The 27651-nt window shown below is 39.9% G+C and overlaps 1 protein-coding gene across 6 annotated transcripts; it reads right to left on the bottom strand.

Annotated features, from left to right (window-relative positions):
* Positions 1–27070, bottom strand: LOC109555032 (casein kinase I). Of its 6 annotated transcripts, none has more exons than XM_019955589.2 (6): positions 26939–27067; positions 14740–14986; positions 4792–4917; positions 2219–2339; positions 1481–2049; positions 1–1251 (listed from the first exon to the last, which is right to left on the bottom strand). In XM_019955589.2, exon 6 carries the CDS (start codon positions 1248–1250, stop codon positions 240–242), a length of 1011 nt encoding a protein of 336 aa, XP_019811148.1. In that variant the 5' UTR covers position 1251; positions 1481–2049; positions 2219–2339; positions 4792–4917; positions 14740–14986; positions 26939–27067; the 3' UTR covers positions 1–239. The 6 variants fall into 6 exon arrangements, with proteins under 6 accessions (XP_019811148.1, XP_019811147.1, XP_070640339.1 ...); XM_019955588.2 differs by having other exon boundaries at positions 2219–3538; XM_070784238.1 differs by having other exon boundaries at positions 2219–4323.
* Between the last annotated feature and the right edge of the window lie 581 nt (positions 27071–27651).

Consider the following 27651-nt stretch of genomic DNA (forward strand, 5'->3'; position numbering starts at 1 on the left):
TATAGTTCAAAATAAAAGATTTTAATTAAAATTGGCACAGGCACAATTTTCACACCAATTTGTGTATGTCAAGCATTTAGTGACCATTTCCAATTGAAAAAGTGAAATAGAAAACCACATGCCATGTTTCATTAACTACAGAGCCATCAACTCAGAAGACTTTCTGCTGACCACAGCCAGTTGACAGGGAAATGACTTCGCTGCTCATCTTTGGCTTATCTTCTGTTCCTCACTGAAGTTTAAGAATGTTTCATTTCACTTTTGGTGTTGTCACTTTTGCCTGTGGGGGTTTGGGCCTGCTGACCCTCCCCACTTGAAGAGGAAGCCTGCTGTTCTGCTTTCTGTTTTAACACTATCCAATCAAATGCATAATCATGTTGGTAACTCAGTTTTCGGAAAAGCAACCGAAAAAGCTGTCTTAGGTACCTGTAATCTGGGGCTTCCTCAAAGGACAGCCTGAGACAATACTTTAGGTACATGGCAAATTCTATAGGAAATCCCTTACATAAAACATCAACTGGTGTGGTCATCTTCATTTCACTGATCTTTTCACATTTTTGCTTCAATGTTGCAGCTTTTAGGCCTTGCCATGGCAGGCTGCCTCTATTAAAATACATCAAAACATATCCTATTGATTCCATGTCATCTCGGCGACTCTGTTCAATACCAAGATGGGCACTGATGCTAGCACAAAAAGGAGTGCCAATGAAACTTTTACCAGATCTGTGGGGTATGTGTTGCCCTGTTCTGTTGTCTCTGTACTTCTTGGCCAAACCAAAATCAACAAGGAATAATTTCTTCCACTGTGGGCCAGTACCCATTAGGAAGTTATCTGGTTTAATGTCCCTGTGTATAAGATTGCGGGAATGCACATATTCGATTCTACTTATCATCTGATCAGCTAACATAAGTACAGTTTTCATTGAGAACCTTCTTGAACAGAAATTGAAGAGATCTTCAAGGCTGGGTCCCAAAAGATCCATCACTAGCACATTATAGTCAGTTTCCTGACCATACCACCGTATCTGGGGGATGCCAACCCCACCTTGAAGAAAATTATAGAGTTCCTTCTCATGTAGCAATCGTGGCTGCCTGGTATTCTCCGATTCTAATTTTACTGCCACCTGCTCGTGGTTGGTGAGGTCTATCGCCAAATACACGTGCCCAAAGGAGCCAAAACCAATTTCCCGTACCAGTTTATATCTTCCTCCGACAAGGACATCAGTTTTGGGTCTGCTGCTGCTCGCCATCCTGAGAGACAAAGATGGGGTTGGGGTTAAGCTCCGCCACCTCTAAGCGGACGATGGACGCCCCTAGGGCTCGTCCACAGAGAAAGGCTGTGAAGGCAGGTAGGTTTTGAAACAGAAAACTCTGACTGTTTCTCAGCATTACAGGGCCCAGAATCGGCCAAGGGGAACCCGACCACCGCTACTGTTAGGTTTCTTTTCACCAGCCCACAGACTGTTGAGGGGGTTCTTACCGTTAACAGGCTGAGCCTCTGGCTTCTGGCTTCCCGTTAACGGCCTCGCCTTCACGGCGACTTCGGGGGCTGGTACAGGTGAACCGTGAAGTTATGGCGGCGATACCGCTACCACCACTGCCGCCGGCTCCCGCCAGGAAGGACAGGGGCCTGATCACTCCGCCAACGCTGCCATCTTGTTACAACGGCTGCAGCCAACAGAAAATGCCCCGAGTTCCGGGAAGGCGCTTCGTGACGCAGAGAACTCTGGGAAGGGAATCACGGGCGCTCTTAGAACGTTCAAGACAGATTATCTGCAGAGCCTTTCAAAGGCATCAGCCTGTCCTAGAAAAACAGATCTACTCCACGTCCCCCATCTACTCAGGTCACACATCTGAGCAGCTCTGATGTGGGGTTTCCTCCTCCAACGTCCAGGGGCCCTCTTCTTGCTCCAGCTTGAAGATGACCTCTGGTTTGGGAACTTGGTTCCCTGTGAACAGGACACGATACAGGATTGGGTCCAGTTAATTGGGTTTCAGGGCCTTTCAACCACGCTTCTATTTGCTCTTCAGGAAAGTAATTCCATTTCCCTGGGAATAGAGTAATAATCACAGAAGTGTAAAAGGACTGAAGTATCTCGGGCAAATCAAAGATGACACCATTACACACTTCAGATGCCCCAGAGCACTCAGCAGCTGAGAATGGAAGCAGCGTCTCTGAGGCCCCTGGCAGGGGCACAGGGCAGCTGTGCTTACTCACCCACTGCGCACAGTTGGCTGTAGGTCTCCAGTGTCACATCCTGGTACAGGCACCTCTGTACAGGGTCCACGTGCGGCCACTCCTCTCTGCTCAAGTCCACAGGGACGTCCTTGAATGACCTCTGTTACAATACAGTCCCATTCGAGGTGACATGGTGAGCACCGGGGGTTGGATGGAAGAGAACTAGGAAGTTAGTTGTCTTTAATGATTTTCATCATGATATGCTATGCTTATTAAATACCTAGTTATACCTAACATTGTGCAGGGTAAAAATATCTAAAGCTGTTAATTTCTCTTATTCATGATGTGTTAAATTCAATCAGTAAATTATTATTCAGAAATTAAGATGAAATTAGCTTTTCTAAATCTTCTAGTTCTTTTAGGAAATACCTAGAATTCATTTCTTAAACAGGTAGGTACCAGACATGCTAGGTTCTTTGGCCAGTGCTGTGTGCTAATTCGCTTCAGTCCTGTCCGACTCTTTGTAACCCCATGAACTGGAGCCCGCCAGGCTCCTCTGTCCGTGAGATTCTCCAGGCAAGAAAACTGGAGTGGGTTGCCCTTTCCTTCTCTGGGGGATCTTCTTGACCCGGGGATGGAACTCGAGTCTCCAGCATCGGCCGGAGGAATCTTTACCACTAGCGTCACCTGGGAAGGGTATCTGAGACCTCAGCAAAAACACAGTTATGCCTATTTCTCCCACCTGTTTCTCTGAGGCAAGCTAGACTTTTTCTGTCAAGCACCTACAAATTTCTCCAGCCTCTACCCGCTGCCCAATTCCAAAGTCACTTCATGTCTTTTTAGGTGTTTCTTATAATAGCACTCCACTCCCAAGTACAGAAAGCCGTTTCCTAGGACTGTTGTAACAAAGTATCACAAACCGTGTGGCTCAGAACAATAAGAATTTCTTGCCTTGCAGTTCTGAGGGCCAGAAGTCTAAAACCAAGGTGTCAACCAGGTCATGCTCTTGTTGAAGGTGCTAGGGAGGGATGTGTTCCATGCCCCTCTCCTGGTTTCTGGTGGCCTCAGGCATCTCTTGTCCTATAGACGCATCACTCCAATCACACGGTCATCTACTCCTTGTGTGCCTCCACACGGTCTCTCTTGTGTGTTTGTGTGTCTCTGTGTCTGCACTTCCCTTTTTTGTAAGAAAGCCAGGCATATTGGATTAGGGCCCACCTAACGACCTCGTTCTAGATTGATTACTTCTGGAAAGACCCGACAGGTTCCTGCTGTGAGCTGTGTGCTATGCCGGGATTCGTGGTCTCTGGAGGAGAGGAATTCGATCCAGGGCAAGAGACGAGGCTTCCCCACTGGAACCTTTTGGGTAACAGAATTTTATTAAAGTATGAGAGAGAGAGAGAGAGAGAGAGAGAGAGAGAGAGAGAGAGAGAGAAAGCTGCTGACATGGACATCAGAAAGGGGCAGAAAGAATGCCCCCTTGCTAGTTTCTGGCAAGGTGTTTTATGTCTGTTAGCAAGCTTATTAATCAGATAAGAGAGACACCTCAAGGCTGAGGGAGTTTCACCAGGCCCCTCTCCCACAATATGCATTTTTGAGATAGGATGGACCAAGGTGTGTCATCCGCCGGCCATAAAACAATTGACATGAATACTGGTTTCTTGAGCCATTATCAGCCCAAGGGTTGAGAAAAGAAAAAAAAAAAAAAAGTAGTTAGTCTTAGGCAGAACCATTTTGAAGAAAGGCAGGTTCCAAAGCAAATACATGGTTTCATTAACATAGCTTAAGAAAAACTTTTCTGTAAGAAAAACATATTGGTTAGCTCAAGGGAGAACTAGGTGTTGTCAACACATATAGAGAACAACAACAACAACAAAAAAACAAGTCTGCCATTTACAGTTTATTTTCTCCTGCTGCTCTGGGACTTCTGGCCTTCCTCCCTGTTACCGTCTCAGGCCCTATTTTTAATTAAGGTCACATTCAGAAATAGTAGGGGTTAGGACATCAACATATTTTCTTGGATGGACACAATTTTACTCATAACAGAGTCCTCAGGAAGGAGGAAACAGAGAGAACAGGCTCCATCTTGAAAGCAGGACTCCATCTTGGGCCGGACTGTGGACTTTGAGCTATAAGCCCAGTATCTGTGGAAATGACATACCAACTGGAAAACCAGGCCCTCTGGATGAAAGAGCCCCAGGGCTCGTACCTAGACTCTCTGTTCCTGAAAGAATACCCTAATTATCTGTGTAACCGAATAGAATCATAAATTCTATTGTGCTTACTGGGGTATGACCACAGGCCTATTGGTAATTGTCCACTGTTAACTACCTAGGCTTAAGGCATATGAATCATGGGTTAACTTAGAGTGTATCTTTCCTTTGTTCAGACTAGTTTCAGGGAATTTGGGGAGGTGGGTTTGGGCGTGTACACTTAGGGTATATAAGGTTTTCAGAAAAACTGGTCAGTGTCCTTGGCTAAGAGGAGACTCTGCCTTGGGCCTGCCGGTGTAATAAACTGCACTCCACTATCTGCGTTGTCCTTCTGAGTGAGTTTGTTTCCCAGAACGCGTGGCTACAACACTCATAGAGTCACAGGGTAGCTGTGCATACCCAGTGAGAGGAGGTGGCTGTAGTTTTCAGCGTCATGTCCTGGTACAGGAACCTCTGAGCAGAGTCCAGGTGCTGCCACTCCTCTCTTCTGAAGTCCACGGTCATGTCCTCAAAGGACACTGACACCTGTAAACACAGCCCCATTTGGGGTGACCAGGTCAGCACAGGGGGATAAGGGAAAGATAGGAAATTGTTTTTAGTGATTTTTACCATAATACCCATAGGCTATGCCTTTCAGAGGCCTACTTACACGTAATGCATAGAATGAAAATATCTAGTCATAAATTTCTGCCACCCATTGTACATAACAGTCGTTCGTTTTTAAAAATTATACTTTTTATTTGCTATCTATTTTATACATAGTAGTGTGTATACCTGACTCAGTTTGCTGTAGAGCAGAAACTAACACAGCAGTGCAAACCAACTATACTCCAATAATAAATAAATAAACAGTGTGATTGAAAGGGGGGAAAATAATCATTTTGTCCAGGATTTGAAGTTTGTTCTACTTTGTTGCTCATGTTCATGGGAAATTTGTGTTTTATTCGTTTTTGAAGGAGGCATGTATACTTTATTAAAATGTATTTATTTATATATCCTTGGCTGTGCTGGGTCTTTGTTCCTGTGCATGGGCTTTCTCTAGTTGTGGCAAGCGGGGGCTACCATCTAGGTGTGGTGCGAGGGCGTCTCATTGCAGTGGCTTCTCTCATTGCAGAACACAGGCTCTGGAGCACACAGGCTTCAGTGGTTGGGGTGCACAGGCTCAGCAGTTTGGCTCCCGGGCTCTAGAGCGCAGCCTCAGTAGTTTTATCGCACAGGGTCACTTGAACGAGCGGCCCCTGCCTTGACAAGCGGACTCTTAACCATCGGATCAGCAAGAAAACTCAGCATCTACACTTTTTTCCCCTCAATTTACATAGCTCCCTCTACTGCTGCTTTCATTTAGTCTTCAAAAATACAGGCATTTTCTCTTGACGCCTTCCTTCTGGGTCAATTTTAACTTAATTCCATACTTGTCGGAAAACGTACTCTGTCTGATTTCAACATATGGTCTATCTAGAAGAATGTTTCATGTGTCCCCAGAAAAGAATGTGTGTTCAGCCAAGGATGGGTGCGGTGTTCTCTAATATAGAAGTCAACTTGGTCACTTTACTCATTTGTCCTCCACTTGTTCAACCAGTTCTTTGTCGACTTTTTGGTGAAAATGGAAACAGAGATGTTAGAAATTTATATTGCTATGCAAAGGAACTAGAATACACAAAGCAGAGATTAGCATGGAGGATTTCTATTATGTAATGTTAAGACTTACTGTAACGCTACAGTAATTCAGACAGTGTGGTATGGATGTAAGTACAGACACACATATTAATGAAACAGAATAGAGGGTCTAAAAAACGGATTTGCACACATATGGACAACTGTTTTATGAAAAAAGTGACAAAGTACTTCAATGGGGAAAAGGAAAGCCTGTTTTAAAAACTGTGCTGGAACAAATAGATAAACATTTTGGAGGAGAAAGCAAACCGTGATCCACACCACACACCATATACAAAAATTAACTTAAGTGTTCTCACCGCACACACAAACACACACACCCACACACAAAGTAACTCTGTGAGGTGAAGAATGTGCTGACGAACTTGACTGTGGTATGAAAACAGACATACAGATCAATGGGACGGAGGAGAAAATCCAGAAATAAACCCACACATTGATGGTCAATTGATTTTTACCAAAGGAGCCAAGAATATGAAAAGGGAAAGGACAGTCTCTTCAATTAATGGTTTGGCAAAACTGGACAGCCACATGCAATAGAATGAAACTGGAGCGCTCTCTTACACCACACATCAAAGTTAACTGAAAATGGATTAAAGACTTGACCATAAGACCCCAAACCATACAACTTCTGATGAAACCAAAGGTGGTAAGCTCCTAGACGTAACTGGTGGAGATAAATTATTGGATTTGACACCAATATCAAAGGCAACGAAAGCAAAAATAAACGAGTGGGAATATACCAAACTAAAAAGTTTATGCACAGCAATTGAGACCTTCCACAAAATGACAAGGCAGCTTACTGAATGGGAAAAATATTTGCAAATTGTATGTCTGATATGTGGTTAAAATCCAAAATATGTGGGGCTTCCCTGATGATTCAGATGACAAAGAGTCTGCCCGCAATGCAGGACACCCTGCTTAGATCCCTGGGTCGGGAAGATCCCCTGGAGAAGGAAATGGATTTAAGGAAATAGAATTCAAATCCACAGATTTAAAATCTGTGCCTTGGGTTGACAACACTTCAACACACCAAGAGAGATAACCAGGCATTCTGTGCCATCTGGGGGGATGAATTAACAAGCATTCAATACCACTTCTGAAGTACATTTGACTAAAATTCGAATCTGTTTTGATCAAGCCTCTAAAATTCTCAGTTCATATTAACGTATGGACATGGGAACTATGAAACAACACCACAAGAATACAATTAGGAAATTCCAAAAGGTGGAACATAGTTCACGGCAAATGGCCAGGTTGCTTCAACAAAAACATAGCCAGGGGTAGAGCCCATTATATCAGTTCCGGATTAAAAGGGACTTGAGAGATTATTGGGAGACTATCCTCCACAAATCTCATATTTCTGTATATCTTTCAAGCAGACCAAAGATTGCCTTTTTTCCAAACTATCTTTTTGAATATTTATATAGTGAACAGCCTCAAAAGATAGAGCCTCCCTCTCCAGAGCAAAGGGCAAGTTACACTGGAAATTATGCTCAAGACACTTCTTCCTCAAGGCAAGGATCAGGCAGGCTTACTAGCCTTTATGAAAGAGTCGACACCCATAAGCTAGGGGTGCTTCACCTATAACGGAACCTACTGCACACGCAGGATTTGTCTGGCCTTCTGCAACACCCTGTGGGGACTGAGGCTTAGGGAACTCGTGGAAATGTTGATACTCTGGCTGCCACTAACGCTGTGAGTATTCCAGTCCTTTGTCTCTCACCCAGGAGACTCATGTTTTCTACCAGCAGGCATAACACCATGGCCAGCTAACTCGTTAGCTTTCACGGAGGATAAAATAGTAGACCCTATGCCTCAACTACGGAAGCCCACACACCTAGAGCCTGTTTTGGCAACAAAAGAAGCCTCCACGGTAAGTCCGCACACAACAACGAAGAGATGCCCCTGCTCGCTAGAGCTAGAGCGATGCCTACACGCCAACGAACACCCAGCACAGACAAAATTAATAAAATAAAAAAAAATAAATAAACGAACCCATACCTGCCAACATCTTGACTTTAGCCCAATGGGAGCCATTTAGGACTTCACAACTACAAGACTAACATTTTGTGTTGTTTTAAGCCAATGAGTTTATGGCAGTTTGTTACAGGAATGATAGAAAACGGACAGAGGCAAATTCAGGAGATTTGAGAGAAGTCTCTGGAATCAGTAGTGGAAATGTTGATCAAATTGTACGGTCAATAAACGGTCGTCCACTTTACTGCCAGTCAGTGAGGAGGAACTGAAGAAGTTATTGCATACGAAGTACCCTGCAGTAGGTTTAAAGACAGCTGCCTCAACAGTGTTACAGTTAGTCTTAACTCTTCCAGGTAGGGGGCTTCCTCAGCAAACTGTGGTCAGTCTCAAGTGTAACTTATTGTACACACTCTCAAGCCTCTTATTGCAACAACTAGTACAGGCATACCTCAGGGATATTGTGGGTATTCCAGACCACCACAATAAAGTGAATATTGCAATAAAGCGAGACACAAATTTTTGGTTTCTGAATGCATGTAAAAGTAGCCTTCATATCGTACTGTAGTCTACTAAGTGTTCAACAGCATTGTATCTTAAAAACAATGTAAATTAATTAATTAAAAACTTTATTCTTTAAGGGCTTCACAGGTGGCTGAATGATAAAGAATCCACCTGCCAGCAGAGGAGACGCAAGAGACGGTGTGTCGATCCCTGGGTCGGGAAGATCCTCTGGAGGAGGAAATGGTAACCCTCTCCAGTATTCTTGCCTGGAACATCGCATGCACAGAGGAGCCTGGCAGGTTACAGTTCATAGTGTTGCAAAGAGTCAAACATGACTGAGCGCAGCAGAGCACTTATGCCTAAATGAGGCTAACCATCATCTGAGTCTTAGGTGAGTCAGAATCATTTTGCTGACGGAAGGTCCTGCCTTGATGATGATGGCTACTGGTTGATCAGGATGGTTTTTGCTGAAGGTTGAGGTGGCTGTGGCAATTTCTTAAAATAAGACAGAAATGAAGTTTGCCTCACTGACTCTTCTTTTCACGAACGACTTCTCTGCAGCATCTGATACTCTTTTGTAAAATTTATTTTTGTATTGAAGGATAATTGCTTTACAGAATTTTGCTGTTTTCTGTGCTGACCTGCACTACCAAAAGAGTTCCTTAAGGCAGAAGGCAAATGATGCCAGATGGAAATCTACATCTACACAAAGGAATGAAGAGCATCAAAAATGGTAACTACATGGGTAAATATAAATATTGATTTCATTGTTTGGATCTTTTTAAAAGGTCATCAACTGTTTAAAATTAGAATATCAATGAGTCATGCCATTTATAACATACTCAAATTTAAATATATGACAACCATAGCACAAAATGTGGGAAAGGACATGGAAGTATGTTGTTGTAAGGTTCTTGAATTATACATAAAATGGCATAACGTCAAGACGTTAAATTGTAATAAGCTAATGATATCAACACTATAAACCCTAAAGCAACCACTAAAATAAAACAAGGAAGTATTAAAGCTCTTAAACATAACAAAGAATACAAAATGGAATCATAAAAAATAATTAATTTAAAATAAGACAGAAATAAAGGGGGTAGGACCAAGGAATTGATAGAACAAATAGAAAACAAATAGCCATATGGTAGATTTAAACACAACCGCATCTATAATCTTATTATATGTAAGTGGAAAATAGATTTTCAAGTGGGTAAAAAAAAGCAAGAAATCCACTTTAAATATAAAAGACAAGATTAGGTTAAAAGTAGAAGGATGGCAAAACATGTACTAGGCTTTGCCAGAGGGAAGGGATATTTAGGGAGTTTGGTATGGACCTGTACACACGGTTTGATTTAAAATCAATAATCAGTAAGAGCCTACTGTAGAGCACATGGAACTCTGCTCATTACGTGGCAGCTTGGATGGGAGGGGAGCTTTGGGGAGAATGGATACATGTATATGTATGGCTGAGTCCCTCCGCTGTTCACTTGAAACTATCACAAGATGGCTAATCAGCTATACCTCAATACAAAATAAAAAGGATTTTTTAAAAAACTTTGAACTTCAAATTTTAGAATCATCTTAGTCAATTTCTACAGAAAAGCATAGTGTACCATGCTGGAGAAGGCAATGGCAACCCACTCCAGTACTCTTGCCTGGACAATCCATGGGTGGAGGAGCCTGGTAGGCTGCAGTCCATGGGGTCACTAAGCGTCGGACACGACTGAAGCGACTCAGCAGCAGCAGAAGCAGCAGCCAAATACAGAGGAGTTACATCCAATGGATCCAGGTTGGACACAGGCAAACCAGATGATGACGATGACGATGACAGAAAACACTCATATGGTTCTTACTACATGCTATGTACTTAAATAGCTTTTAGGACATGCCAGGCACTGTTCTAAGTGACACAGAAGTATGTACACACATACAACAACAACAACCTGGTACATTAGTCAAGGATTTCTCTTGGGTATTTTCTAGAAGAGTTTCCTCATATGGTCTACACATGCTTTGATGAAGAAAGCTAAAATGTTTCCAAAGATATTGTACCAGTTTACACTGCCACCAGCAGTTTATGGACTCCTGATATGAGCAACTATATGTACTGAGTTGAGTATATGAGCTACTGATATATGAGTATATATGAGTATATGAGCTACTGATACAGACCCTTATCCTTGCTAACAGTTGTCATTGTCAGGCTTCTTAAGTTTAGCCATTCTGGTGGAGATATGGTAGGATTACATTGTGGTTTCACTTTTGCATTTCCCTGATTTCCCTGAGTACCATCTCACGTGTTACTAGCCATTTGGATTTCCTCCTTTGTTACACACCTATTCAAATAACCTCTCTGACTACAGGGTCATCTGCTTTTTCTTATTGTTCTGCTGTTCTTTATACATCCTGGGTACAAGTCCTCTGTTGTCTGTCTCTTCTTCCACTCTGAAGCTTGTGATTTTCTTTTCAATGGAAATAAGTTATCATAAAAGTCAGGAGAGTACCTGACTTTGGAAGTAGGGGAATTCTGGAATGCTAACTATGGACATTTTCTAGACCGTCATAGTGAAAAATTACTGAGCTGTACATGTTGGTTTTGCACGCTTTTCTGGACATACGTTATATTTCACAACAAAAATATTTTTTAAAAGATAGGCTGAATCTAGGACCCACTAACTCCATCCCTATGTATACAGTCAAGAGAGGGTGGACACACATACATGACATGAACAAAAATGTTCATGGCAGCATGGTTTATAACTCATTTTCTATTTTACCAAACGATTTAAAATTACCAAAAACTGATAAGAATTTGTCTTGTGGGCTACCTTTCCTGAACTAAAAAAAGAAAAAATAACAGTGTGCTCTCAACTGCTTTTACTTACATAAAGAAATTCACGCCGAGAAAACTAACTTGGTTATATGTATTAAAGAGAGGTGAACAGCGAGTTCCCTGGTGGTCCAGTGGTTAAGACTCTATGCTTCCACTCACCGCAGGGGGTGTGGGTTCAGTCCCTGGTCAGGGGACTAAGATCCCACATGCCCCACCATGGTGCAGCCAAAAACTAAATAAAAATTAAAAATAAAGAGAAGTGAATAGACAGGAAAAAGATAAGAGAATTTAGACTGTATATAGCTTTTCATATTTTAAAATTTTATATATATTTAAAATTTTTATTTTTGAGCCATCTGACTGTATTATCATTTAAAAATTAAATTTAAAAACTATTACTAATATAAGAGTGATAAGATACTAAACAAAAATCCTGAAAAGAAAAAGAGTTATCTAAAACAAAAACATGGGCTTCCCTGGTGGCTCAGTGGTAAATTCACCTGCCACTGCAGAAGACATGGGTTCAAACCCTGGTCCAGGAAGATTTCACATGCCACAAAGCAACTAAGCCCATATGCCACAACTGTTGAGCCTGTGCTCTAGAGCCCAGGAACTGCGGCTACTGAAGCCCATGTGCCCTAGAGCCCCTCCTCCACAGCCAAGAGAAGCCACTGCAATGACAAGCCCGAGCACTGCAAGTAGAGAGTAGCCCCTACTCACTGCAACTAGAGAAAGCCCTCATGAAGCAACGAAGACCCAACACAGCCTAAACAAATAAATAAATGAAATTATATATAAAAAACATATGTACAGTTGTTATCATAACAGATGCCATCTTGGGCCTCCTCACTGACCCTGCCTAGGGCTGTACCATGTAGTAAGTCTCTTCTCTGTCACCAAGGGCTTTGTATTAATAGTTAATAGATATTGCTTAATGATCATTAGATCTTGTGGCCTCTAGGCTCTATTAGTCTTTAAATAATAATGAAGACCTTCACTGAGGTATTCCCAGTGCCCATAAGACTAGTTGCCCATTCATAAAGCTTGACTTCGGAATGCACTTGCTGTTTCCAAGCACGTACCCACCCCCCAGACCCTAGGTTAACTGTGAAACTGTCCCAATCGTCCCTCAGCTGTGTAGGAGGCAGCTGTGAATGCTTCTGGTTCATCGCCCCCCTGATCTCACCCTGTGAGTAAGTTACCTATAACCATAAACTGATCCATTGATTATATGGAGTTGCCTGCCTCATTTTTCAGTCTCAAGATACCATTCCAGTATCTTGAGTATCCCTCCGTCTTCCAAAAATATAGAACAGCATTAATGAGAGACACAGAAGATGATTTGGGAGATAAAGTTTTTTTAAAAAAACTTCTAGGAAGGAGAGCAAAAGAGAAAGAAATGGAAATCGGTAGAGCAAAGAATTTAAAATATGGAGGCTCAACAACTGAAATAAGAGATTTTTTGAAAAGCAGAAAAAAATGTGTGTGTGAGCGGGAAAAGGACTAGACTGGAAACAGATTTGTAAAATTCTACACAAAAATGATTTCCAGCCTAGAATTCTACACTCAGCCAAAAAGATAAATTTATTATCAGGGTCAAATAAACATACTTCCATGGTATTTATTACTTTTGTATTTCTGTAAATGTATTTATACAATTATATATATTACATAAATACATTTTACGTGACATTTTCAGATATGCAAAGCTTCATAAAGTTCTCTTGTCATGCATCCATTTTCAAGGATATACTGAAGGAAGTACCCCACCCTCCAAATTAGGGGGTAAACCAAGAAAGAGGAAGACACAGGATCTAGGAAACAAGAAGGAAAAAAAAACAGGATTCTCAGGGAAAGGAATCTGATACAAGACAGAAGTAAAAAGGATTTCCTGATAGATGGTGGACAGAAGACACCAAAGTCATAGCTGTGTGTGAAGGCGAGAGAGCAACCAGACCAGCCTTCAGCAAGTCAACAAGGTCCAGGAGAGATTTTTTCAAAGAGAAGACACTGATACCCAGAGTTGAGATAGCACTCCCCGCTCTTACTTGCTGTGTTAACTTGGGTCAGATAGTTTTTCTCTATGCCCCAGTTTCCCCTTGGAGAAGGAAATGGCAATCCACTTCAGCATTCTTGCCTGGAAAATTTCATGGACAGGGGAGCCTGGGGGGGCTACAGTCCATGGGGCTGCAAAGAGTTGGATACGACTCAGCAACTAAACAACAAACAACAACAGTTTCCCCTTCTATAAAATGAGAAAAACAATGGTACCTACTTCTCCAGATTGTAACGAAGATGAGTTAGTAGATAGAGTGTATGTGTAACAGTGCTGGGCTCATAGTAAACACGGTATGAGTATTTATAAGTAATGTCACTATGTGTGTGTCCGACTCTTTGCAACCCCATGGACTGTAGCCCACCCAGCTCCTCTGTCCGTGGGATTCTCAAGGCAAGAATACTGGAGTGGGTTGCCAGTCCCTTCTCCAGGGGATCTTCCCGACTGGGGAATTGAACCTGAGTCTCACATTGCAGGTAGATTCTTTAACTGAATATACAGAGAGGAGATTTAACTAACTAGAAAGAATTTGGCGTTGAATTATTGATATGTATATAGTAAAGCAAAGAAATGATCAATCCATTAATTCCAGGGAACAGTAAAAGTTGTGAAGAAATAGTAAGCAGGGATACTACACAACTCAACTATAAACAGTCACAATAATAAACACGATAGATCTAATCAGAACAGTGATAGGTAGAGGCAAATGTGCATATGAGTGGAGGTGCGTGGAAAAGCTAAATCTCTACCTTACATAGTGGAAAGTCAGTAGATAATGTTCAAAACTAAAAAGAAATCCATTAAAAAGTTTAAGAGAGCTTGCTTCTAGAGAGCTGGAATCTGGGAGAAACAAAGCAGAGAAGAGCCATTGTTTTAAGAAGACTTTGACAACTATTTGGCACCTTTTGTCACTTATGGATAAACTAGAAACTAATTTCAAATTACAAAGTGGCAAAAAATATTCACAGAAATACTGGGTTAACCAAAAAGTTCGTTTGAGTTTTTTCCATAACATCGTACAGAAAACCCCAAACAAACTTTTTGGCCAACCCAATATATAAGAATGATAAAAGGTTATTAACCTTACTCTTAAAAAAAAACTCTGTAAAAATCCATAAGCTAATATAAATAAATCAACAATGGACAGAAGGAAATTCACATAAATAAATAAGCAATAAAAATCCCCTGATTATGTTGCCTGATTTAAAAAAAAAAAAGTCATACAAATTAAAATAGTGAGATATTATCTTTCATTCTGGAGAATTTCTGTCCCTGGGTGCCTCTTCCTACTCCTTACCTCACAGGAATTGTCACATCCCCCTGTACTCAGGGTCGGAGACGGCCCAGCAGCACTCCGATTGCCTGGCATCTTTCTGCTGGGCTTTACCCACAGGTTCTCTTGCTGACAACTCTGCTCTTCCCAGGAACCCGAGGTCAGGTGGGCACCTGTGGACTTAACCACAGCTGCTGATGCTTGACATGGAAGATCCTGCAGCCTTCACCACAGGGTCTGTCCCAAGGGCTAAGCAGAGATTCCAAAAAACCTGGAAAGACAGTGTTCATGTGGTCAGTTATTCTGCATTCACCCCACAAGTGCTTCCTGAGAACACCAAAGTATTGTTTATGGCACTGAATACTGTGGAGTAGACAGTCACATCAACCTGTTCAACCTATTCAAACTACTGAACCTATTCACATCAACCTATTCAAGTCATTCATCAAAACGGAATATGAGTGTGACCATGACACTCAGACTAAAATTAACAAAAGCTTCATTTCTAGCTCTGTCATCCTTTAGCTATATGAATATGAAAATGTTTCTTCAGGTTTTCTTTTCCCCAAAACAAATCAAAAATATTTATTTCAAGGGACTGTGAGAATTAAATGAGTTGATGTTTTTAAGCAACTCAGCAACAGACTGGCCCAGATAAATACTTAATTCATATTAGCAAGTATGGTTATTACAAGGAATCATGTAATATGCAGAAGGAGGTATCTCATTTAATGTGCACATCAATCCCATTATTTGTGTACTGCTGTAATTATTATTATCTCACAGTATGCATATAGAGGAGAAGGAAATGGCAACCCACTCCAGTATTCTTGCCTAGAGAATCCCGTGGACAGAGGAGCCTGGTGGGCTACAGTCCATGGGGTCACAAAGAGTCAGACACGACTGAAGTGCCATAGCATGCATGCATGCATTGGACAAGGAAATGGCAACCCACTGCAGTATTCTTGCCTGGAGAATCCCAGGGACACAGGAGCCTGGTGGGCTGCCGTCTATGGGGTCGCACAGAGTTGGACATGACTGAAGTGGCTTAGCAGCAGCAGCAGCAGCATGCATACAGAAACAGAGGTTTAGTGATGTTAAATTGAAGTCAGTCTACCTGGCTTCAAAGTTCACATTCTCAATGGTGTACCACATGGTACCTTATATGTGGGAGGCTCAAAATAAACATGGTTCTATTATTAAATAGATGTTGAAAACATGATTATAATTTGGAAAAAAAATGTTAAGTAAAGTTTCTTAAGACAGAAGATATATGCCATAAGGAAATTATTAACAGTCTGGGACTAAAATTTTTAATTGCCACAAAAACGTCCAGAGGTAAAAACTGTTTCTCCTGTTGAGGGAACTAGGGAGGGGAAGTTGTCTCCGTGTCCAAGCTGAGATACAATTTCATTATGATCAACTAATCCAGGCACTATAGATTTAGTCATTCTTGTTGGAGAAGGGTAAATATCACATAAACTGAGGAGGAACTTAAGACAAGAGAAGTTAAGAAATGAGATGAAAAAGAAACAGGAAAGCATACAAAATAAAAAGCAAAATAAAAAGTATGAATAGGTTAAATTTTAAACATGTAAAGATGACGTTGTTTCAGAGAAAGAGAGAATATGCTTTCTTTTCTTCTGCCTGTAGAACTTTTTACAAAATTCTATCAAATAACTTGGCCACAAAAAAACCTGGTAGATGTCTGAATGTTGGGAACGGACAGGCTGCATCCTTGATTATAGTATAAGATGTTCAATATCATAATGCCTTAGGAAATGCAATCAAAACCAAAAATGTTCTATTCATTAGCAAACCATTTCATATACACTAGGATGGCTAAAAAAAAAGACAGTAACTAATGTTGGTGAGATGTGAATAAATTTGAGCTCTCAGACAGTACTGGTAAAATTTTAAAAAGGTACAGCCACTCTGAAAAATACGTTGGCAGTTCCTCAAAATGCTACCCATATAGAGTCATCGTATGACCCAGCAGTTCTACTCCTAGTAGCTACCAAGAGAAATGAAAGCCCATGTCCACTCCAAAACTTGTGCACAAATATTCACAGCAGTATTATTCATAGTAGCCAAAAAGTGGAAACCATTTAAATGTCGACCAACTGATGAACAGATAAACAAAATTTGGTGTGTGCATACAATGGAGTATTATTTGGCAATAAAAAAAAAGTACCGAGGAGGAGCTAAGATGGCAGAGGAATAGGACGGGGAGAACACTTTCTCCCCAACAAATTCATCAAAAGAACATTTAAACGCCGAGTAAATGCCACAAAACAACTTCTGAATGCCGGCAGAGGACATCAGGCACCCAGAAAAGCAACCCATTGTCTTCGAAAGGAGTGGAGAAACTTTTCATCTTTAACCTAGATGTTTTATCAATGGTGCTGTATAGAAGGAGAAGTTTTGAGACTACTGTAAAAATAAGACCGCCAACTGGAAGCAGGAGGCTTAAGTCCAAACCCTGACTCCAAGGAACATTAATTGACAAGAGCTCATCAAACGCCTCCATACCTACACTGAAACCAAGCACCACACAAGGGCCACCAAGTTCCAGGGCAAGACATACCAAGCAAATTCTCCAGCAACACAGGAACACAGCCCTGAGCTCCAAGATACAGGCTGCCCAAAGTCACCCCAAAACCATAGACATCTCATAACTCATTACTGGACGCTTCATTGCACTCCAGAGAGAAGAAATCCAGCTCCACCCACCAGAACACCGACACCAGCTTCCCTAACCAAGAAACCTTGACAAGCCACCTGTACAAACCCACACACAGAGAGGAAACGCCACAATAAAGAGAACTCCACAAACTGCCAGAATACAGAAAGGACACCCCAAACTCAGCAATTTAAACAAGATGGAGAGACAGAGGAATACCCAGCAGGTAAAGGAACAGGATAAATGCCCACCAAACCAAACAAAAGAGGAAGAGATAGGGAATCTACCTGATAAAGAATTCCGAATAATGATAGTGAAATTGATCCAAAATCTTGAAATCAAAATGGAATCACAGATAAATAGCCTGGAGACAAGGATTGAGAAGATGCAAGAAAGGTTTAACAAGGACCGAGAAGAAATAAAAAAGAGTCAATATATAATGAATAATGCAATAAATGAGATCAAAAACACTCTGGAGGCAATACATAGTAGAATAACAGAGGCAGAAGATAGGATTAGTGAATTAGAAGATAGAATGGTAGAAATAAATGAATCAGAGAGGAAAAAAGAAAAATGAATTAAAAGAAATGAGGACAATCTCAGAGACCTCCAGGACAATATTAAACGCTACAACATTCGAATCATAGGGGTCCCAGAAGAAGAAGACAAAAAGAAAGACCATGAGAAAATACTTGAGGAGATAATAGTTGAAAACTTCCCTAAAATGGGCAAGGACATAATCACTCAAGTACAAGAAACCCAGAGAGTCCCAAACAGGATAAACCCAAGGCAAAACACCCCAAGACACATATTAATCAAATTAACAAAGATCAAACACAAAGAACAAATATTAAAAGCAGCAAGGGAAAAACAACAAATAACACACAAGGGAATTCCCATAAGGATAACAGCTGATCTTTCTATAGAAACTCTCCAAGCCAGGAGGGAATGGCAAGACATACTTAAAGTGATGAAAGAAAATAACCTACAGCCCAGATTATTGTACCCAGAAAGGATCTCATTCAAACATGAAGGAGAAATCAAAAGCTTTACAGACAAGCAAAAGCTGAGAGAATTCAGCACCACAAAACCAGCTCTCCAACAAATACTAAAGGATATTCTCTAGACAGGAAACACAAAAAGGGTGTATAAATTTGAACCCAAAACAATAAAGTAAATGGCAACAGGATCATACTTATCAATAATTACCTTAAACGTAAATGGGTTGAATGCCCCAACCAAAAGACAAAGACTGGCTGAATGGATACAAAAACAAGACCCCTGTATATGTTGTCTACAAGAGACCCACCTCAAAACAGAGGACACATACAGACTGAAAGTGAAGGGCTGGAAAAAGATTTTCCATGCAAATAGGGACCAAAAGAAAGCAGGAGTAGCAATACTCATATCAGATAAAATAGACTTTAAAACAAAGGCTGTGAAAAGAGACAAAGAAGGACACTACATAATGATCAAAGGATCAATCCAAGAAGAAGATATAACAATTATAAATATATATGCATCCAACATAGGAGCACCACAATATGTAAGTCAAATGCTAACAAGTATGAAAGGAGAAGTTAACAATAACACAATAATAGTGGGAGACTTTAATACCCCACTCACACCTATGGATAGATCAACTAAACAGAACATTAACAAGGAAACACAAACTTTAAATGATACAATAGACCAGTTAGACCTAATTGATATCTATAGGACATTTCATCCCAAAACAATGAATTTCACCTTGTTCTCAAGTGCACACGGAACCATCTCCAGGACAGATCACATCCTGGGCCATAAATCTAGCCTTGGTAAATTCAGAAAAACTGAAATCATTCCAAGCATCTTTTCTGACCACAATGCAGTAAGATTAGATCTCAATTACAGGAGAAAAACTATTAAAAATTCCAACATATGCAGGCTGAACAACACGCTGCTGAATAACCAACAAATCACAGAAAAAATCAAAAAAGAAATAAAAATTTTCATAGAAATGAATGAAAATGAAAATATAACAACCCAAAGCCTGTGGGACACTTTAAAGCAGTCCTAAGGGGAAAGTTCACAGCAGTACAGGCATACCTCAAGAAATAAGAAAAAAGTCAAATAAATAATCTAACTCTACACCTAAAGCAACTAGAAGAGAAGGAAGAAATGAAGAACCCCAGGGTTAGTAGAAGGAAAGAAATCTTAAAAATTAGGGCAGAAATAAATGCAAAAGAAACAAAAGAGACCATAGCAAAAATCGACAAAGCCAAAAGCTGGTTCTTTGAAAGGATAAATAAAATTGACAAACCATTAGCCAGACTCATCAAGAAACAAAGGGAGAAAAGTCAAATCAATAAAATTAGAAATGAAAATGGAGAGATCACAACAGACAACACAGAAATACAAAAGATCATAAGAGACTACTATCAACAATTATATGGCAATAAAATGGACAACATGGAAGAAATGGACAAATTCTTAGAAAAGTACAACTTTCCAAAACTGGACCAGGAAGAAATAGAAAATCTTAACAGACCCATCACAAGCACAGAAATTGAAACTGTAATCAGAAATCTTCCAGCAAACAAAAGCCCACGTCCAGACGGCTTCACAGCTGAATTCTACCAGAAATTTAGAGAAGAGCTAACACCTATCCTACTCAAACTCGTCCAGAAAATCGCAGAGGAAGGTAAACCTCCAAACTCATTCTAGGAGGCCACCATCACCCTAATACCAAAACCTGACAAAGATGCCACAAAAAAAGAAAACTACAGGCCAATATGATTGATGAACATAGATGCAAAAATCCTTAACAAAATTCTAGCAATCAGAATCCAACAACACATTAAAAAGATCGTACACCACGACCAAGTCGGCTTTATCCCAGGGATGCAAGGATTCTTCAATATCCGCAAATCAATCAGTGTAATACACCACATTAACAAATTGAAAAATAAAAACCACATGATTATCTCAATAGATGCAGAGAAAGCCCTTGACAAAATTCAACATCCATTTATGATAAAAACTCTCCAGAAAGCAGGAATAGAAGGAACATGCCTCAACATAATAAAAGCTATATATGACAAACCCACAGCAAACATTATCCTCAATGGTGAAAAATTGAAAGCATTTCCTCTAAAGTCAGGAACAAGACAAGGGTGCCCACTTTCACCATTACTGTTCAACATAGTTTTGGAAGTTTTGGCCACAGCAATCAGAGCAGAAAAAGAAATAAAAGGAATCCAAATTGGAAAAGAAGAAGTAAAACTCTCACGGCTTACAGATGACATGATCCTCTACTTGGAAAACCCTAAAGACTCCACCAGAAAATTACTAGAACTAATCAGTGAATATAGTAAAGTTGCAGGATATAAAACCAACACACAGAAGTCCCTTACATTCCTATACACTAATAATGAGAAAATAGAAAGAGAAATTAAGGAAACAATTCCATTCACCATTGCAACGAAAAGAATAAAATACTTAGGAATATATCTACCTAAAGAAACTAAAGACCTATATATAGAAAACTATAAAACACTGGTGAAAGAAATCAAAGAGGACACTAATAGATGGAGAAATATACCATGTTCATGGATTGGAAGAATCAGTATAGTGAAAATGAATATACTACCCAAAGCAATTTATAGATTCAATGCAATCCCTATCAAGCTACCAACAGTATTCTTCACAGAGCTAGAACAAATAACTTCACAATTTGTATGGAAATACAGAAAACCTCAAATAGCCAAAGCTATCTTGAGAAAGAAGAATGGAACTGGAGGAATCAACCTGCCTGACTTCAGGCTCTACTACAAAGCCACAGTCATAAAGACAGTATGGTACTGGCACAAAGACAGAAATATAGATCAATGGAACAAAACAGAAAGCCCAGAGATAAATCCACGCACATATGGACACCTTATCTTTGACAAAGCAGGCAAGAATATACAATGGATTAAAGACAATCTCTTTAACAAGTGGTGCTGGGAAAACTGGTCAACCACTTGCAAAAGAATGAAACTAGAGCACTTTCTAACACCATACACAAAAATAAACTCAAAATGGATTGAAGATCTAAACGTAAGACCAGAAACTATAAAACTCCTAGAGGAGAACATAGGCAAAACACTCTCTGACATACATCACAGCAGGATCCTCTATGACCCACCTCCCAGAATACTGGAAATAAAAGCAAAAATAAACAAATGGGACCTAATTAAACTTAAAAGCTTCTGCACAACAAAGGAAACTATAAGCAAGGTGAAAAGACAGCCTTCAGAATGGAAGAAAATAATAGCAAATGAAGCAACAGACAACCAACTAATCTCAAAAATATACAAGCAACTCCTACAGCTCAATTCCAGAAAAATAAATGACCCAATCAAAAAATGGGCCAAAGTACTAAATAGACATTTCTCCAAAGAAGACATGCAGATGGCTAACAAACACATGACAAGATACTCAACATCACTCATTATCAGAGAAATGCAAATCAAAACCACTATGAGGTACCATTTCATGCCAGTCAGAATGGCTGTGATCCAAAAGTCTACAAGCAATAAATGCTGGAGAGGGTGTGGAGAAAAGGGAACCCTCTTACACTGTTGGTGGGAATGCAAACTAGTACAGCCACTATGGAGAACAGTGTGGACATTCCTTAAAAAACTGGAACTAGAACTGCCTTATGATCCAGCAATCCCACTGCTGGGCATACACACTGAGGAAACCAGAATTGAAAGAGACACGTGTACCCCAATGTTCATCGCAGCACTGTTTATAACAGCCAGGACATGGAAGCAACCTAGATGTCCATCAGCAGATGAATGGATAAGAAAGCTGTGGTACATATACACAATGGAGTATTACTCAGCCATTAAAAAGAATACATTTGAATCAGTTCTAATGAGGTGGATGAAACTGGAGCCTATTATACAGAGTGAAGTAAGCCAGAAAGAAAAACACCAATACAGTATACTAACGCATATATATGGAATTTAGAAAGATGGTAACAATAACCCTGTATGCGAGACAGCAAAAGAGACACAGATGTATAGAACAGTCTTTTGGACTCTGTGGGAGAGGGAGAGGGTGGGATGATTTGGGAGAATGGCATTGAAATACGTATAATATCATATATGAAACGAAAAAAAAAAAAAAAAAGAAGTACCAATATATGCTATAACATAAATGAACCTTGAAATCATTATCTTAAGGGAAAGAAGTCAGTCACAAAAGACCACATATTTTATGATTCCATATATATGAAATGTCCATAATAGGCAAACACATGAGGCAGAAAACTGATTAGAAGTTTCCTAGGGCTGGGGACACAGGGTGGCATGAATGATGAATGTCTGCTAATGCATGAAAAGTTTCTTTCTGGGGTACTGAAAACGTTCTAAAATTATACTGTGGTGTTGACTAAACAATTCCGTGAATGTACTAAAAGTCACTGAACCGTACACTTCAAATTGATGAATTTTAAGGTGTTGAATATATATACATGTCTCTTTTATATAACTAAATAAATCAATCTGCTTTAAAAGAAAAAGAAAGTGAAAGTCGCTCAGTCGTGTCCAACTCTTTGCGACCACGTGGACTATACAGTCCTTGGAATTCTCCAGGCCAGAATACTGAAGCGGGTAGCCTTTCCCTTCTCCAAGGGATCTCCCCAACCCAGGGATCGAACCCAGGTCTCCCACATTGCAGGCAGATTCTCTACCCGCCGAGCCACAAGGGAAAAAAAGAAAAAGAACACTTTCCTAAATAACCCAGGATCAAAGTCAGAAATCAATACAAAAGCTACAAAATTTTTACCAGAAGTCATGGAACATGCTAAAGTTGTATACGGAGTGAAATGTATATATTTAAATGGCTTTATTTTTAATTAAAAATAAATATAACAGGTGCAGATGGAGTCACCTGGAGCTTGAGCAGCTGCACGAGGGTATCAAAGACCATGCCCATGGACAAACTAAGGACAGAAGTCCAGGAGTGTATTCCATAGAGCCAGCCAAAAAACTTTAAGGTAAAGAATACAGCAAAACCAGTTACCACTAATTCAAAGAAAATAAATATTGTGAAAGATGAAAAATCTAATAGAGTGGAAAAATCTGTAGGTATACAAAAGGAACTTGCACATTTCTCAAAAGGTTTTTATCTTTAATCTCTATAGAAACAACTGATTTTTCAGCAGTGTCATAAAAATGAACCAGTTAACAGTGGTGAAGCTACAAGATTAATGGCTCAGCTGTACTACACTGGTGATGTATGAAATTGCCCCCAGAGACCAACAAAGTAAATATACAAATAAATAGAACAAAAAAGAGATACATGTGTCTTTTTCAACCCTGGTTTCCTCAGGGTATATGAGGTGGATGAACCTAGAACCTATTATAGAGAGTGAAGTGAGGTCAGCAAGAGAAAGATAAATACCATATTCTAATGCACAGAATCTAGAAAAATGGTTCTGAAGAATTTATTTACAGGGCAACAATGGAGAAACAGACATAGACAGTAGACTTATGGACATGGGGAGAGGGGAGGAGAGGGTGAGATGTATGGAAAGAGTAACATGGAAACTTAACATTACCATATGTAAAATCGATAGCCAACAGGAATTTGCTGTATGGCTCAGGAAACTCAAACAGGGGCTCTGTATCAACCTAGAGGGGTGGGATGGGGACGGAGATGGGAGGGAGGTTCAAAAGGGAGGGGATATATGCATACCTATGGCTGATTCATGTTGAGGTTTGACAGAAAACAAAATTCTGTAAAGCAATTACCTTTCAATAAAATAATAAATAAAAAAATGAACAAGAACAAAAGAGAGCTAAGTATTCACTCTAAAACATCAGAAGTAGGAAAAAAAAAAAAAACAAAACAAAATTAAGCACCCCCCCCCCAAAGGAAAACAGTAATTAAGAAAAACCTTAAATAAATCAAATGAATATAACAGGAGTTTAAAGAAAACAAAGAGCTGGTCCTTTAAAACGACCAATGTCACAAATAACTCCCTAGCAAATGAGATAAAGAAGAGTTTAAAAACATATATATTCTCACACACACACACACACGCACACATATACAGAGAGAGAAGACAGAATGAGAATCATTCCCAGATAAGGCAGTGTTTCAAAGTAGTTATTGTAGGATATTATGCCTAACTGTATAGCAACATATTTTATATTGATGTGAAACAGGTGCTTACCTAGCAAAATTTACATTAACAAAGTTAATACAGGAAAATACAGATAGAAGAGAATAATGAATGTGGAAGAGACCAGGGGGAAAAAATGACATAACAACAAATACAAATAGAAAGACTCAAAGTTAAAAAGAAAAGGCACCGTCCACAGACCTCAGGGCCTAAGGAACAACTGCAGTGAGTTCCCTGGGTTTCCTTTCCTTCGAGTGTATCACAAACAGGCCACTAGAGAAGCTTATAACTCAGAACCATCAGTAGGCACAGACAACAAAGCTCTAAGAAAAGCCTGCATCAAAAGACCAAGAAAAGAGTCTCAAGAGTCCTAACTGAACATATCCATCCTACTCCAGCCAAACACGAATAGAATACACATTCTCTTCAAGCACCTGTGTGACACTCTCCAGGGTCATAAAACAAAACTTAACAAACTGGAATCATACAGCTTATGTTCTCTGATTATAATAGCATCAAACTAGAAATCAGTAACAGGTAACAGGAAAGTCGCCAAACTTTGGAAATTAAACAATACAATTAAATAATCCATGGATCAAAGAGGAAGTCTCAAGGGAAATTAAAAAGTAATGAATAAAAATGAAAATACAACATATCACAATTTGGGATGCAGATAAAGCAGTGTTGAAAGGTAAATTTATAATCCTAAATGTTTATATTAGAAAAGAATTAAGGTATTAATCAATAAGGTAAGCTTCCAACGTAAGATACTAGAAAAAGAAGAGCAAAGAAAACCCAAAGCAATCAGAAGGAAGCAAGTAATAAATGTAAGAGTGGAAATCAATAAAATTGAAAACAGAGAAAGATCAATGAAACTAAAAGCTGGTTTGTTGAAAAGACAATGAAATTCGTAATCCTCTAGCAAGACTGACAAAGATAAAAAGAGAGAAGACACAAATTACCAATATCAGAAATGAAACAGTAGATATAACTATAGATTCTGTAGTCATTGAAAGTAAGGGAATATTACACACCGCTTTATGCACATAAATTCAATAACTTGGATGAAATAGTCCAATTTTCTCACAAAACATAGACTCCTACAATTTACCCACTATTAAATATGTAGGTACTCTGAACAGACACTAAATAGATAACCTGAATAGTTATTTAACTACTGCAGAAATTGAAGCCATAATCAAAAGCTTCCAAAAGGAAATTTCCAGGCCCAGATGGTTTCACTGGAGAATTCTACTGAACATTAAAAGAAAAAATATCATCTACATAATCTCTTCCAGAAAATAGAAGAGGAGAGAACACTTCCTAACTCATTTATTGAGATCTGTATTATCCTAATACTAAAACCAAAGACAGGACCAAAAAAGAAAACTACAGACCAATGTCTGTCACAAACTTGGACACAAAAATCCTCAAAAAAAGCATTAATTAATAATTCTTGCAATATAAAAAAAAAGAATTACACACCACAAGCAAGTGAAGTTTATTCCAGGAATGTAAGGCTGGTTCAATATTCAAAAATCAATAAGGGGATTCCCCCATATTAACAAGCTAAAGAAGAAAAATCATATAAATTCATACAGTATTGACAAAATTCAACATACTTTCACGATAAAAGCAGACACATAGACAAATAGAACATAACTAAGAATCTAGAAATAGCTGCACAAAAGTATGGCAAATTTATTTTTGACAAAGGTACAAAAGGAGTCAGTGGAGGAACTGCAGTCTTTTTAACAAACGGTGCTTAAGTAATCGAATGAACATTCAAATATATGCACCTCGATCTAAGACTAACCGCTCCATACAAAACAACTCAAATTGGATCATGGACAGCGGAAGAAGAAATGAATAAAATCATTATCACAGTGAAGACTTAATCTCTCCTTTCTCTGTAAGAGAATAAGCAAACAAAAAAGTACAAATTTTGTACAACACAATTGACAGCTAAACAATTAAATATCATTTTCGAGTTATACAAGGAACATTTATTAAAAAGTCACCAAAGACTAGGCCATGAGTCCCCTCAGATTTCAAGAAATGAGCTTCATGCAGACATTTTTCTAACCAAAGAAAACTTAGAAGTCTAGTAAAACGATAAACTTTTGTAAAATGAAAGCGCACTTCTAAATAATTCATGGACCAAAAAAAAAAAAAAAAAAATCAACTCTTGGAAAACACTTAGAATATAATGCACCAAACCCTGTGGGTCTCAGAGTGAACTTTAAGACCTTAACATTGATATGAGAAAAGAGGAAAGCCTGAAAAATAAAAGGCGAATCATCCAACTATATCCAGACAACCGATTCCATCACTGACCAGACAGAATTCCCCAACACTCACCCTCCCTCGGTCCCCTTTACCTTCACACCGCTCCGGCAAAGAGCAACGGGATCCTCTTCACAACAACTATTAAACCTCGGCAGAAAACTGCAGCCGCTTCCGGTCACCACCCCTAGCACCGCCCCTTCTCGGGGTTTGGGTGGGAGGTTCACACGAAGGGGCGTGGCTCTGCACAGGCGCAAAACCACGTTCGAAGCCACAGTCAACCAACAGTCAACATGGCGATGTTACGGAGTCAATGTTTTGGGGCATTCAATGCCCCTCGGCAGCGTTGTCAGGCGGGGAATGTGGCCGCGCCCAAGTTGCGCTTCCCCGTGGGGTACGCCATGTCGGAGGAGTGTCCATTCCGTACAGAGGATGAGGAAGCCTCTACTCACGTTGCGGAGCGGTGGCGAGCAAGAATGGGGGCGTTTCTCTGGGCGGGCTTCTTGGAGAAAGAATCTTTGGCTCTGAACTCTATGGATCTGTGTAATGATGTTCAGAGAAGGTGAGAGGCCTCTGGGAAGACACAGAGATGCCAGTGGCTATTATCTCCTGGCAGATAACAGGGGATGAGAAGTCGGACTGCTTGTAGGCTTCTCCTGGAACATATCACGAGGGGCGAAAGGGAAGAAACCAGGGACCTACAGGCCCTCCTAGGATAAAGCGCTGGAGGAAAGGGGGAAGGAGTCAGCGTAAGCTTCCCCTCTGCTGGGCTTGTGGGGTTGGCTGTGGGATTTGGATGCTCCCCAAA

Source organism: Bos indicus, chromosome X (genome assembly GCF_029378745.1).
Source record: "Bos indicus isolate NIAB-ARS_2022 breed Sahiwal x Tharparkar chromosome X, NIAB-ARS_B.indTharparkar_mat_pri_1.0, whole genome shotgun sequence".
Lineage (NCBI taxonomy): Eukaryota > Metazoa > Chordata > Mammalia > Artiodactyla > Bovidae > Bos > Bos indicus.